At 37.4% G+C, this 14248-nt stretch overlaps 1 protein-coding gene across 1 annotated transcript in view; it reads left to right on the top strand.

The window, feature by feature from the left end:
- The window catches only part of ttyh2 (tweety family member 2), a 147336-nt gene that overhangs the window by 58323 nt on the left and 74765 nt on the right, over nt 1-14248 (top strand). The window contains exon 3 of the mRNA XM_041816577.1: nt 6423-6534. Coding sequence (XP_041672511.1) covers nt 6423-6534 — 112 coding nt within the window. The remainder of the gene's footprint in view (nt 1-6422; nt 6535-14248) is intronic.

The following is a 14248-nucleotide window of genomic DNA, read 5'->3' as shown; positions in this document are numbered from 1 at the left end:
CAAGCTTTATTGATAATATAAATCTGTATTAAATCAATGAAATAAAAATCGTGAACAATTCTTGTAGATTAGCCTGGTGTTGTGTGTCAGTGAAGACTGGTGTTGCTGCAGTGTTTTACCTTGTTTATTGCACAGCTTGCATGACTCATGTCAAACTCCTGACTCTCTGGTGTTTGAAGAAACCTGAAACAATCCAGTATCTTTGCTTTTAGTCTTGCTGGTGGTAGATAGAGTGATTCATGTTAGCAGTGTGGGTACCATCTGTAACTTGTTTTGGTGTGAGGAGTGTGCTGCATCATGGAGTTTAACATCTGCCACTGACTTGATGTTAACTGCGCCATGAGGATGTGTATTTTACCGTTTTTCACAATCACTGAAACACATTTTGTCAAACTTTTCCTCCCCAGTTTTCAAGCTACTTTCCACATCATTAGAGACGTCTTTAGTTTTGACTGGCTGTGATTAAATGGTGATGACTGTGCTTAAAGTGCATTTAACTTCTGCCCCCAGTGATCACCATTCTGTATCACAAGTGCATTACAATGCAAATGTGTTTTAGAGAGTGAAACTGTGGATAGATTATTGCAATAAAAGAGCAGTTGAGTTTTGCAAATTGTGTCGCACTATGTTAAAGTATTTAAGGTTTTGCCAGCAGGGGGCTGATTCGATAAATTTGTTAAGGCAACTGACCATTTGGTTTGGAGAATGGAGAAAAAGTGTAAAAAACTGTAAAATGGCCGTTAGTTTCTATATATCCGTATAGATACATAGATCAGCAAGGAGTGTGACATATGTTACCATATACATTTTTTCACATAGGTCTACACAGAGCACTGTGAGCACAGCGACTAAAAACCGCAGACACTGAGGGATTTTTGTTTTTGCCCGAAGATACTGACATTAGCTTTGTATTGAAATGAGCTCCGCTAAATATAAACAGCAACTGTAGACACAGGCCTTAAATGATTCATGAAAATAGGATTTACTGCAAAACTGTTGAATTGGATTAAACTAAAAGCAGAGTTCTTGATAAACTGGTGACTCAGTGAATAAAGAGTTTCCCTCGAGAAATGTGTCAGTGGAAATGTTGAGTCAATTCATTCTTATAGATCCGGACTGACTGCTTTTTTATAAGCAGTGAACTGTGATGTGTGACTGAGTGACAGTCTCTGCAGTGAACAAACTTACAGAAACTACCGCTGTTTTCACAAATGCACTCCTGAAATTTTTTCAACAATTCCTGCCCTGTTAATTGTTCACAAACTTTATGTCCTTTACAGTGGAAAAGTTTCCTGTGAGATATAGTGGGGTCAAGACCGCCCACAAGGGGGGGATAAAGGGGAGAGATTTCTGGGGCCAGGGCAAATGGGGGGCCCATGGAAATCTGGAAAAACATGATCCATTATAAAGTTGATCTGTGATTACCAGATTCTATAGTTTACTTGAATAATAACCACAATTATCTAAGCAACAAATATGAATTCTATTTTTCTATGCTGTAGTACTTTATAGCCTTTTGCTAAATGTAAACCCCTTTCTTTAAACAGAATTACCTTTTTTGGTAATGTCAACAATGTGGATCAACACACTGAACTAAACCATTTGAAAAGTAATGTCATGTTTCATAGCTAAGCAGTTATGTGCACAGATGTCAGGATGCCAGAAAAAAAAGCAGAAACTGAAACATCTTTAATGGAAAAAAATTGAACAGTATTTAAAAAAAGACCAAAAATGGATTAAAAGTGGCAAACATGGGTTAAAGTGAGAATAACTGGCAGAAAGAAAATGGTGAAAAGTGGTTAGAGAGTAGCAAAAAATTGGTAAGAAGGGGCAAAAATGTGACAACAGCTACACAAATGGCCTAAGACAGGCCGAAAAATTTGTGAAAAGAAGTTCAAAAGTGGCACAGAAATTAGTTAAAAGTGTTAAAAAAAAAAATCAGCAAAAATGGATTACAAGAGGCAAAAATAGAAGAAAAGTATCAAAATGGGTTCAAAGAAACAAAAAAATATAATAACCACTGCAAAAATGGGCTAAGAATTGCAAAAATTGACAGGAAATGAATAGCTAAAATCTGTACAAAGTGACAAGATGGGTTAAAATTGGCAAAAACAAAAAGTGGCAAAAAACAGCAAAAGTAACAAAGTAGGTTAAAAGTGGCAAAAATCAGCAAAAAATGTATTAGAGGGGACGAAAACAGGCAAAATGGGTTAAAATATCCAAAAATGTGATAACTGTTGCAAAAATGAGCTGGGCAAGTGGCAAAAAAATGACAAAAAAAATGGAGAAAATCAGTTAAAAAGTGACAAAATAGGTTACAAGTGGGAAAAAAATGGTTAAAAGAAACAAAAATGTGACAATGGCAAAAAAAAATGGTTCAAGATAGACAAAAAAGGCAGAAATGGGTAGGCAAATGGTAAAAATCAGTAAAAAAGTGTCAACCCTGGGTTTAAAGTGGCAAAAATGGCAAAAAATGACAAAAATTGATTAAAAGTGGCAAAAATCAGCTAAAAGTTAATTAAAAGAGGCTTAAATGTAATAACAGCTGCAAAGTATAAAAAAAGCAAAAGGGGGCAAAATTGGGCAGACAAAAATGGTGAAAATCAGTCGAAAAGGGGCAGAAATGGGTCAAAGTGGGGCGACACCAAGTATTCACCAAGATAACAGAATGGCATCAAAGTCCATCTGTATGTCGACAGTCATTGGCTTTTAGCATGACTTGTTATTGGATGTAGTCAGTGTTTTAATGAAAGAACCGGTAAGGAAGCAGTGTAGCACTTAAATGCTGGTTGCAGGATGTAAATGTCATCACCCCTTTCAGCTCAGTAGTGATCGATTTTTCATTAAAATCAACAACAGCTTCCTGACATTCTAACAAGAATAAACTGATTTCCTTTTGAAAAAGTTAGATTTATTTTGCTGTTCAAGACAGTAAATCCACGATTGGGTAACAAAGCATAAGACTTTGTTTGAATGCCTAAATATGGCAATGAAAACTGCAGAAGTGAGACATTCTGGCTGTTGCGCACATGGTGCTCACTCCAAAAAAGTTAAGTGTGTGCATGTGTGAAAAGGGCTTATAGGGCCCTTCTTTCTTAAAGGGAAAGGGACTTTATGTCCCTGTTCTGTACTGTTTTCTCTCATAAAGATGAGTAAAAATACCCATGGAGTTAGTCTATTGGTCTGTATTTCAAGTGAGGAAGCCGCTACTGTAAAAAGGCAAGATTGTGGCATTTTACAGTGTTTTAGTTGTTTGTTTATGTGTTTACAAGTGCAATCTCCAGGTTGTCCACCGGCCAGAGTCCCAGAACCTCCAGAACTGTTCTTAGTCATTAAGTTATCTGCACAAAAGCCTTCTGAGAGCCATTCAAAAGCTGCTTTTAAACCTTAAAATATGGCAGCACAATGCTACAGCACATTTAAGATGAAAAGAAGCCCAGAGAGGCTGCTTAAGACTGTGAATTTATGTGGCTGATTGTTTTCCTCTGGTTCTGATTCTCCAGCTGAACAAATGAAATCCTTGGATGAGTGAATATGCGAAAACATATTTGAAATTATGCATTCCAACACACTGCGTTGTATAATTTCTGGTTCAGAGACTGTTTACATAATTAAACACAGAATATGAACTGTTTCTTGCAGCCTGAGTGCTCTATAGATACAGCATGTTTGTTATGTCTGCTGCTGGAAACCATTCACTGAAAGCAAGTCCGTCTACAGCTTCTTCAAGGTTTTGAAACTGAGGTACAGTTATTCAATGGAATAAGAAAGAACTCAGAATAAAAGCCTAAGTTGTTACCTTTTGTAAACATGTCTATTCACTGTCACTCTTTCTGCTTCTTTAACTATGTTTACCTTGACAAATATTGATCAGAATGACATACAAACATCTCTGCCTCTGGTTAGTGACAGCCCCAATGTGCCTCATTACCGTCAGATTTCTTTCCTAGCTGTCAAAAAGTCCAGTTTGACGGAGAAATTGGTGTTACTACCCTATGGAAGACCACAATCCCAGAAGTAGAAGAAGAATAAATGAAATATTTATAAAATGATACCACGAACCATGTCTGTAGGATAGATAAGCTTATTTTAGGATGACATAATGTTTGAGAAAAGAAAGCAATCCTGATTTATTGGTTAATAATTGATATTTGTCTTGTTAATGGTTATACATAGAGCTGGGTGATAGGGACCAAAAACTGTGTCTTGTATTTTTATTTTTTAAATTTTTTTAGCTGAATGGCAATACACAATATGTGTATAAATATTTTTGTCTGTAAATGAATTACAAATGATCATCACAATACCAGTAAAATAAACTTTGATAAGATTCTAGTAATAGTCAATAGCATTGATACCTGTTCTATATCAAGGCAATGAAAATAGAAGTCCTAGACGCCCAATACTGGACATTTTCTCCCTTTTTAATCAAAAGAAATTGCAACCAACTCTATCGTTCAAATGACTCACTCCTTTGAACAGTTTTAAGGATCCTCAATACTGGCACAGTCCTCCGACAGCAGTCAGTGATGTGGTATCCTTCAAACACTGCCGTTCGAGGGTCCAGGCTTTGAGAATGACTAATAGTCTCCATCTACTGCCAGCAGGACTAAAAGCAAAGATAGTGGAGTACTTCAGGTTTGCCCAAACACAAACATGATGCTGGCTGCACAGACATAAACATGCTGGCTGTGCAATAAACAAGGTAAAAGGCAGCAGAAACCCCAATCTTTATCGACACACAACACAAGATTAATTAACAATGATTTACAAGATTTCAAGTGACAATGTACTTTCGGATTTTGAGTACAATTGTTGTGTACTTTTTCCACCATTAGATTAAACATTTTACCATTTTATGAAAAGTATTAGCTCATTTTGAATTTGATGGCACATGTGTATTTTTGTGCAGCATTCCCTTTTCTTTTGTCTGTAAAAACCAGGAAAGTTAGGAGACCAGATCTGGAGTTTTAGGAGAGGAATGTTATCCCATTCTTGTCTGATATAGGATTCTAGCTGCTCAATAGTCCAAAATCTTCTTTACTGGATTGTTCTTTTTATGATACACCAAATGTTTTCTATCTGTGAAAAGCCAGTTCAGCTACCGGACTCTTCTACAGTGAAGCCGTGCTGTTGCTGAAATAGGCAAGGCCTTCCCTAAAAGAGACATTGTCTGGAGGTGAGCATATGCCATTCTAAAACCTCTCTGAACTTTTCAGCATTGGTAGTACCTTTCCAGATGTGTAAGCCGGCCATGCCATAGGCACTAATGCAACCCTATACCATCAGAGATTCAAGGTTTTGAACTGAGTGCTGATAAGAAGCTGGATATCAGCAGGACACAGCATCCATGGTTTACAAAAAAAACAAAACAAACAAAATATTCATTAATCTGACCACAGAACAGTTTTCCATTTTGCCTCAGTCCATTTTAAATGAGCTTTGGCCCAGAGAAGATGGCAGTGTTTCTGGATTGTGTTCACATATGCCTCTTCTTTGCATGAAACTGATTTAACTTGCATTTGATGATGGCACAGAAATGTGGAGACAGATGATTTCTGGAAGGATCCTGCCTGTTTTTAACGCAGCGCTGGCTGAGAGGCCTGATGATCATGAGCACCCGATATTGACCTTCGGGCTTGTCTCTTCCACACAGAGATTCCTCCAGATTCTCTGAATCTTTTGATGATATTATGTAGTGTAGATGGAAGGACATTCAAAATTTTTGCAATTTTACCCTGAGAAACTTTAATCTGAAATACCAAATTTACTGCAAAATGCTCCTCCAGCTGTTTTTCAGTAGTACCACCTACTTTTCCAGCCGTTTGGCCCTGTCCCTACTTTTTTGAGATGTGTTGCAGCCATCAAATTCAAAATGAGCCAATATATTTTTATGAAGTTGTGAAACATCTCAGCTCCAACATCTGATGTGTTGTTATGCTCTATTGTGAATAAAATATGGGTTCATGAGATTTGCAAATCATTGCATTCTGTTTTTACTTACATTTTACTCAGTGTCTCAACTTTTTTGGAGATGGGGTTGTAAATATTAAAGATGGATTCCTTTTTAGACTCAATGTTTAAAAAGAATCATCCTATTATCAATTAGCATCTTAATGTTTGGATCTTACTGTCGACAAAACTGTCTCAGCTCACATCTATTTTTAAAGCTCAACATCAGCATAGACTATATGAATATAAACCAAGCTGTCTAGCCCATTTAAAAATATGTCAACATGTCTCTTAAACAGGATAAATTTCACAGTTATGGTAATGCTCTTAAACTTTGAATCCAGGGATGGAAAAGGACATCAGCTTGTATATTTGATTTACAGGCCATGCAGCGCTGCTGTTGTTCTCTGCTCCTCTCATTAATTTAACAAGCCTCACCTGTCCCTCCCATGTCTCTTCTCTCCCTGCAGCGTCGCAGTGGGTGTGGGTTTCTATGGCAACAGTGAGACCAATGACGGCGTGTACCAGTTGACCTACTCCTTGTACAATGCCAATCACACACTGGGCGGTGTGGACAGTCTGGTAGGTAAAACACTGATGATTAATGCCTCCTTCACTTTAAACATACCATAATGTTCCTGTGATGATTTAATTACAAGAGGCTTTTAATTTGAAAAAACACCTTGGTAATATTCAGTTCACAGAGAGTTTATAGAGCCGTCAAGGTAAAAACAAACAGCTCTGTGTGACGGCTTCAGAATAGCTGCTTGTGATACAAACGGAGAAGAGCAAAGCCCAGAGGACACAATCGAGTCTGCCTTTAAATGTTTTCATGGTCCTTTTATGGCTTTGTACAGCTACACACAAATTGACAGCTTCTGAGCACAAAAACTCTTCCCTCCAGACAGACAACACTCACTCTCTCAACCCACTCAACCTTTTCCCAGCCCGCTGCAGCCTCAGCAGAACAAAGAGTCGTCCAATGTCTTTATTGTGCTCTCTTTAGCTCTGTATGTGTGCATGATCTTATTCTATTTTTGTCTGCCTCCACTCCGTCTAAAAAGACAATTGTCACAAGCCCCAAATGTAGCTCATTGCTCCAAAAACTCAAACTAATGACAAGAAGTTTTTCTGCTTTAAGCCAACAGTCAGACTCTGAGAAGTTGAGTTTTCTAACTCTTTTGAACAAAGAATTTTTAAAGTTAAAGTAGCATAAATTAGCACAGGGTACACTGTTAGGTTAAAGAAATTCAGCTTGGCAGTCAGCAGGTTTTCACGTCAACCAGGCTGTAGTCTGGAGATTTATAAACTTGACTTCAGTCCCACTTATGTTGCAAAAATAATCACTTGAGTCAACTTGAACTCGACTCCCAAAACCACTGCTCTGATTAAGTGTAATTTTAAAAGAGAAGAGGTACAGAGAGTTCACCTGAAGGATTTCACATTTGTGCTCAACAGACCTTAAACTTGGTTAAGACTTCTCTTAAATTACTTGAGACGTCTCAAGACTGACTAGAGATCTGTTTATGTTGACATGAGCCTGATGTTAATTGGCTTAACCTGAGCTGTGTGTAAATTGACTTGGCACTCAAACACAACAACACTGTAAATGGACCTTACTCTTTGGCAGATGAATTTCAGTCCTGGACCAACTAACCAAACTTTTGCAAGACACTCTGGCAGTGAGAGGCTGTCTCTGTCAGTATGGAAAAACATGCTCAAACTTCCAAAATAATATTGGATTAAACTTCCAGCTTAAGGTAAGGGTTAGGATACCAAAATTTAAAAATAAAAAACTCGAGCTACACATCCTAAATACAAAAAGTTAAATAAAGCAGTGAACAGTCTGTTAATGGGGGAAAGAAGCTTGTCCTCAATGAAAACACTAACACAACATCTCTAAGGCTAAAACTAACAAAACTGTTAGCTACGTTAGCTACATTAGCAACATAAGCTATGTAGGTAAAGTAGCTAGGTAGCTAACTTAGCTTAATGTAAAGCTAACAAAGTTACAGTAGCTACATAGGCTACATAGGTAACCTAGCTCACATAACATACATAGCTAAAGCTAAAGCAAACAAAGCTTCATTAGCTACATGAGCTACATTGCTAAAGTAGCAAAGAAGTTAACATAGCTAAATACGAAGCTAAAAAAGTTACATAAGTTAAAAAAGCTGCATAGCAAATGTAGCTAAAGCCAAAGCAAACAAAGCTACATTAGCTACACTAGATGATGCTTACACTGTGCCCAAAATCGCATACTTCTGAACAACAAACTAAACGTTTAAAGGGCGTTTGCATAGTTTAGTCTCACTGATAAGTATTCACAAATGCCATTAGCTTCTGGCACACATTAGCTACAATAACTATGTATGTATAGTAGCTAGGCAGCTAACATAGCTTAATCTAAAGCTAACAAATTTACATTAGTTATGTAAGCTACATGGGTAACCTAGCTTACATAGCTTATGCAGCTAAAGCTATGAAAGCTACATTAGCAACATTAGCTACATAAGTTGCATAGGCAAAGTAGCTACATAGGTAATGTAGCTAAATCTTAAGCTAACAAAGTTACATCAATTATGTTACTTACATTGGTAATATAGCTTACATAGCTAAAGCAAACAAAGCAAAGCTAGCTACGTTTAAATTATGTTTAGCATGTCCCAAATCATAAACTTCTGAATGAAATATTAAACATAAGTGTGCATAGTTTATCAATCTGAGAAGGATACACTAGTGCAGTTTACTACTGGCCCACTTAGGGAGGCCTAAAAATGAGTATGGAGTGATGAACACTTCTAACCATTAATGCCATCACGGCTGTAGCAGATGTTGTACTTTTAAATACCTAGCGTACCAGCTAAAGTTAGCATGTTCTAGCTACCTAACTTGTTATTAGCAGTGGTTGCAGATTTCAATCAAGAATAAGGTGTTTAGATGTGAGAAGCGCCTCTCTGATTGGTGGGTCAGTGGACCAATCAGAGGTCCAGCTAAGGATCAATTTAATGTTTCCATCTAGTAAACCTGGCTACTGAATCAGAGAAGAGATTTTTACTGGGTAGATGATTTCATCTGTTGAACAAGCTCTGATCTGTTTTTCATGGTTAAACACAAGAGAAAATGTGGGCATAGTGAAGTGTTAGACTGAAAGATGTAATGAAAAACACTGGTAAGTTATTTTAAACATCGTTGTTGGTGATAGGTCTAAGCTGTGCTTCTTGTCTTGCCAGACATGAAGTCTGTGTGGACTGGCCTACTGACTGACTTGAGGCTTATTTTCACCCTACACTCTTTCACTTGTGCTGAGAATTGTAAAGATCAATTTACAGACTGTATAAATTGACTTGAGAGGTAACAGAAATATAGCTTGTTCAACAGTCTTCTCCTGATGAATTAAACTGGACTGTGTGTTGTTGCTCCTGCAGCATTTGTCCAGTTATGACATCTTGGCTGGCAGAGACTCTGGTTTTCTTGCTGTCGTAGAGCAGGGGATTAATTCTCCATCTGTGTTAATGGAGATTAATGTGGCGGTATGTGAACCACTTACTGCTGTGACTCGCTGTGGCCTCAGTAATAAACACTTTGCTGAGAGTATAGATCTCACAGCACTTTCACTATAGGACTGTGTTAGGACTTTAGACACTAATGATGAGGGAAAACCATCGCAGACTTTAATGGAGAGGAGCTCTCAGCTGTCTGGCTCTGATTGATGCACTTTATGAAAGATTTAAAGCAGAAACATCACAGAAATCAGCACTTACTGATGCTGGGTGATCAGTTGGGATTAATTTGTGAAAATGTCAATATTTTGAGGTTTTTCATTACTACATATTTAAATAATTCATTCTTAGATTTTTTTTAAATAATCAACAGTATGAAAAGTATCAAAAGTACTAAGATCTTGAGATATTTTTTGAACCCAAAGATGAAGCAGGCTAAAGGCAGAGCAGCAATGGTCAATGAAACTCACAGGTTCCTTTAACTTGATTATGAGTGAACCTGCAGTGGCATATTTCAAAATGGGCCGATTCTCTGCATTTTTGGGCAACTGAAGAAACTCTCAGAATTGCACAAATGAATTAGCTATGTTTTTAAGCATTACCAGTGTATTTGTGCAGTTATAACAATCTGCAAGTGTTTGCCTGATATTCTTAGCTATTAAAAACAGTATTATACCCAGTATTGGTAACCTAGGGTGTCTGTTTTTCTTGCCTTGGTATTGAAAATGTCATCAAAATGGTTTGGTTTTTACTAGTATTGCATTAAACTTAAAAATCTTGTATTTTGACAGACCTTATCATGTGAAATGCATTTACCAACACGAACTGTGAATGGGAGGGAAGCATCTGTTGAATATCAATATCAACTAATAATGTACATTAAAAGAAAAAAAAATAGCTTCAAAAGTCACAGGCAGCCTTTCACAGAGTCCCGAATCTGGCACCCGTCACTGATTGTGAATAACTGATCCTTTCAGTAGTGCTCCCTTTAGACCAAATCATGTCTGTAGCACCTGCTATCAATTAACCTTCTTATCTATGAAATGTTTCAGGTGTTTTTGAGCATTCCTCGTATGCATCAAAGCTCAAATGTTTATCCTGTTACTGTATTCTGCTTCTATGCACATTTTACTCTGTGTCCAAACTTTTTTGGAATTGGGATATGATGTTAGGATTCTAGGAGATGGACCTGGATGTGAATCTGAGTTTGTTAGCTTGATGCTAACATGCAATGGAAATGTCCAATAATGTGTTAACCTAGCATGGATTTTTACCAGTTTTAACAAAGTTTACTAGTTTAACTGAACACATTAAAATGTTCAGTAAAAATAGAACTTTTGGACATTACTGCTTTTTTCTTCTTCTGTCATGGTGGTTTGCAAACAGCTTTCAGATGCACAGTGGCTGTGATTCATGGCAACAATGCACCAGTAAAAATAGGAGAAAATATACTGTTTTTAACTGAGATAAAAGGCATCTGAAATCTGACTCCTGACCTCCTGTTTGGACACAGACCTGCTTTTATTTTGAAAGAACTTTGGGAAGACCAAAGATTTTTGATGCCTTTTGCCCTTTTGCTAAAGTTGACCACTTTTAAACTTATTTTTGCCCCTTTCTTGCCATTGATGTTTGCCACTTTTCACCATTTTTTGCCTTTTTTTGCGACTTTTTGGCCTTTATTACTTCTAACCACATTTTTTTGCCATTTATTGACAGTTTTTCTCATATTACTTTTTGTCCTATTCTTCCACTTTAAAAACTACTTTTGATGGTTTTGTCCATTTTTGACACTTCTTGCCACTTTCAATTCATTTTTGCCACCTTTTTTTTTGCATTTTTGCTATTGTTCTGCAACTTCCCCCCCCCCTTTTTTTACCTCATAGCAATTTTTTGCCTATTATTGCCCTTTTTGCCATATTTTGCCACTTCTTTTGCCATTTTACCCTGTTTATGACAATTTCACCAGTTTTTGTCCCTTTTCAAAATTATTTTGAAACTATTTTTGATGCTTTTGCCCTTTTGCCAAAATTGTCCACCTTCAACTCATTTTTTAAACTTGTTACCTTTTTTGCTACTTATTTGTGACACTTTTCACCAGTTATGTGCCATTCATTTGCAACTTTTCGCCCCCTTTTTTTAATTCTAACCAATTTCTGTTTGCCTAAATTCACCACTTCTTTTTGCCATATTAAGCCTTTTTTGCCACTTTTTACCCTTTATAACGTTTCTTTTTGCCATTTTTTATCCCATTTTTCCCTCTTTTTTGAAACATTTTTTACACTTTTATTAATTTTTGCCCAATTTTGGCCACTTTCACCTCATTTTGCCAATTTTCACCCATTTTTTGCATTGTTCTTTAACTTTTCCTCCTTTTTTCCACATAATTTATTTACCACTTATTGTCCATTTTTGCTTTATTTTGCCACTTTTTGTCTACTCGTGCCACTTCTTCATTACAACCCATTTTTGACAATTTCACTAATTTTTGTCTTTTTTCAAAATTATTCTGTTCTTGCCCATTAATATTGACTCAGTTTCTTCTTTTTTATTGTCCAGCATCCTGAGGTTTGTACTCATTATTGCCTAGCTATGAAGTCTTTCCTAACTGTTTCGTTCAGTGTGCCCAGCCACATTGTTAACATTAGAATAAATAACATAATTCTGCTTTAAGAAAATGGGTTCACATAAAAAAAGGCTACATCATATCTCAGCATAAACAAAATGAATTTTTGTAACTTTGATAAGAGTGGTTGTTATTCAGGAAAACAAATATCTTTATCATGGCTTAATTTTTCAATGGACCATGATTTCTCTGACTTCTGTGGGCCCTCAGTTTAAGCTCTCCCCATTATCCCCCCCTTATGAGTGGCCTTGCCTGTTTGCGTTTGATGTGCTGTCTTGGTCGTGTCATTGCTTTCCAAACATGTTACGACAAAAGGACAAAACTGTTGAATCAATCATCTTTTGTTGTCATGTTTGGAGTCTCTCCCATTTCAACATGTGTCAAGGTTTTAAAAATCTTTTACTGTGAGCCAGTCTTTTATTTATCAATATCTCTGCATATTAAAGAAGGATTTTCTTAATTATGATGGACAGAAACATCTCTAATGTGTGAATTATTCAAAGATTGTCTGGTATTATTCTTGTAAAGCTCACAGTCATGTTCATTCCTCAAAGTCTTATTAGCAAAAGCAGAGAAATCATTAACATATATCTCATTTGAAAGCCTGTCAGAGTGCTCTTCTGGGATGTGTGAATTCGTGCAAACACATAATTGGACATGGTGGCCTTTATTTTAGTGCACGAATGCACCCGCTAATGTGTGTGTGTGTGTGTGTGCATGAGTGAGTTCATTGCAGGCATCTATAGACTGTTGAGGAGTCTAGTTCTTGAGCGGGACAAAGAGCCCAGTGTGCCACACACAGTTCCCAGTCTCCCCCCACCTAATCAACCATGAGGCCAGGAGACAAAGACGTTTGACGGGGAAGGACAAGCAGCAATGCTGGCTTGGCTGATTGGCAGAGTTGGGATTGAAATCAGTATTGAAGGCATTGACAATGAAGGCCTCGCTGCCATTTGGCCCACACAAACGCCTTTTAGCCTCAATCCAAGAACGCTAAGAAGTCGGCCTCTAAAGACTCGCAGTATGAGACTAGAAAGGAAGGCTGTTAGACTCATTATCAGGAGGTGCTTTTTTCTCTGCATTTGCTGAGACCTTGATTAGTAACAGTCTGGAATATATGCTTATGATGTTTTTCTGCACACAAATTCACTCTCAGTCTTTTTAGCACTTGAATTCTGAGTGTGCTGCAGTTTACAGACTTTACCTTCAACAGCGCTGTAGAATCTGGAAGCTGGCCAATGTGAGATGCTTCATCCATGCTGTAATGGGACTATTGTGACATTAGAAGTCTTTAGACACACTAATAATAACTCTATTGTTTGGAAAAAGGGGGATGTATGAGAGTTTTGGCAGTCAGTAATCACCCAGAGGACTGGGTCGTCGTCTGGGTCAGTCACTGAGAGTTTGGCCAGAACTCAAACATGGTTTGGAAGTTTTCCCACTCCCTAATTAGAAATGTGCTAATTTCCACAGCATTATCTTAATAAGCTTTTCATAATGACAGAAAATAATAAGGTAGTCATAATATGGTGGAATAATTATTAATTGAAAGTGTGACTGGAATTATGTTTTGTCTTTCTGTGAGGAGTCAGGAGATGATGACTTTTGGCTGATTAAGGGTGTGTAACAGCTTTTTAACTGGCAGTTCTCACGACCTCGGTTCAACAGCGTTTCTCACAGGTGGTTATGGTTACAAAATTTTGCTTCCCCTGGCATTGATGGTTGGGTGTGTTTAAAATCTCTGTATGCTACTTTGAAAAGACAATAGTCTAATGTTGCAAAGCTGAAGTAATGTAACCTTTACATTAGCCTTCTTACAGAAATGTTATGTACCAAGTAGTGACACTGATGGGATGACTTGGAGGTGACGATGAAGAGATGCAAGGTGGCACGGAGGAGCTTCACCTAAACTGATGAGATGTAATTGAGGTGGCTGGGGTGGAGGAGCGTTAGAGCTGTCGCAATGAAACAACAGACTGACTGTGGAGGAGAATACGGATTTTAAAATATGACTGCAGCAGGATGATTGAACCGAGAGGGATTGTGGCAGAGACAGATTGGCTCAGAATTTAAGTGAGTAGACGCCCATACCAGCTGATTTCCAGAGCAGGAAAAGAGGAAACATAAGTGAGTTATTATTAATAAATGAAAGAGTGAATGGAAATGAAAA

This window comes from Cheilinus undulatus, linkage group 20 (genome assembly GCF_018320785.1).
Source record: "Cheilinus undulatus linkage group 20, ASM1832078v1, whole genome shotgun sequence".
In the NCBI taxonomy this organism is placed as follows: Eukaryota; Metazoa; Chordata; class Actinopteri; order Labriformes; family Labridae; genus Cheilinus; species Cheilinus undulatus.
The sequence above is the reverse complement of the archived record's forward strand: the minus strand, read 5'-3'. Positions and strand labels throughout refer to the sequence as shown.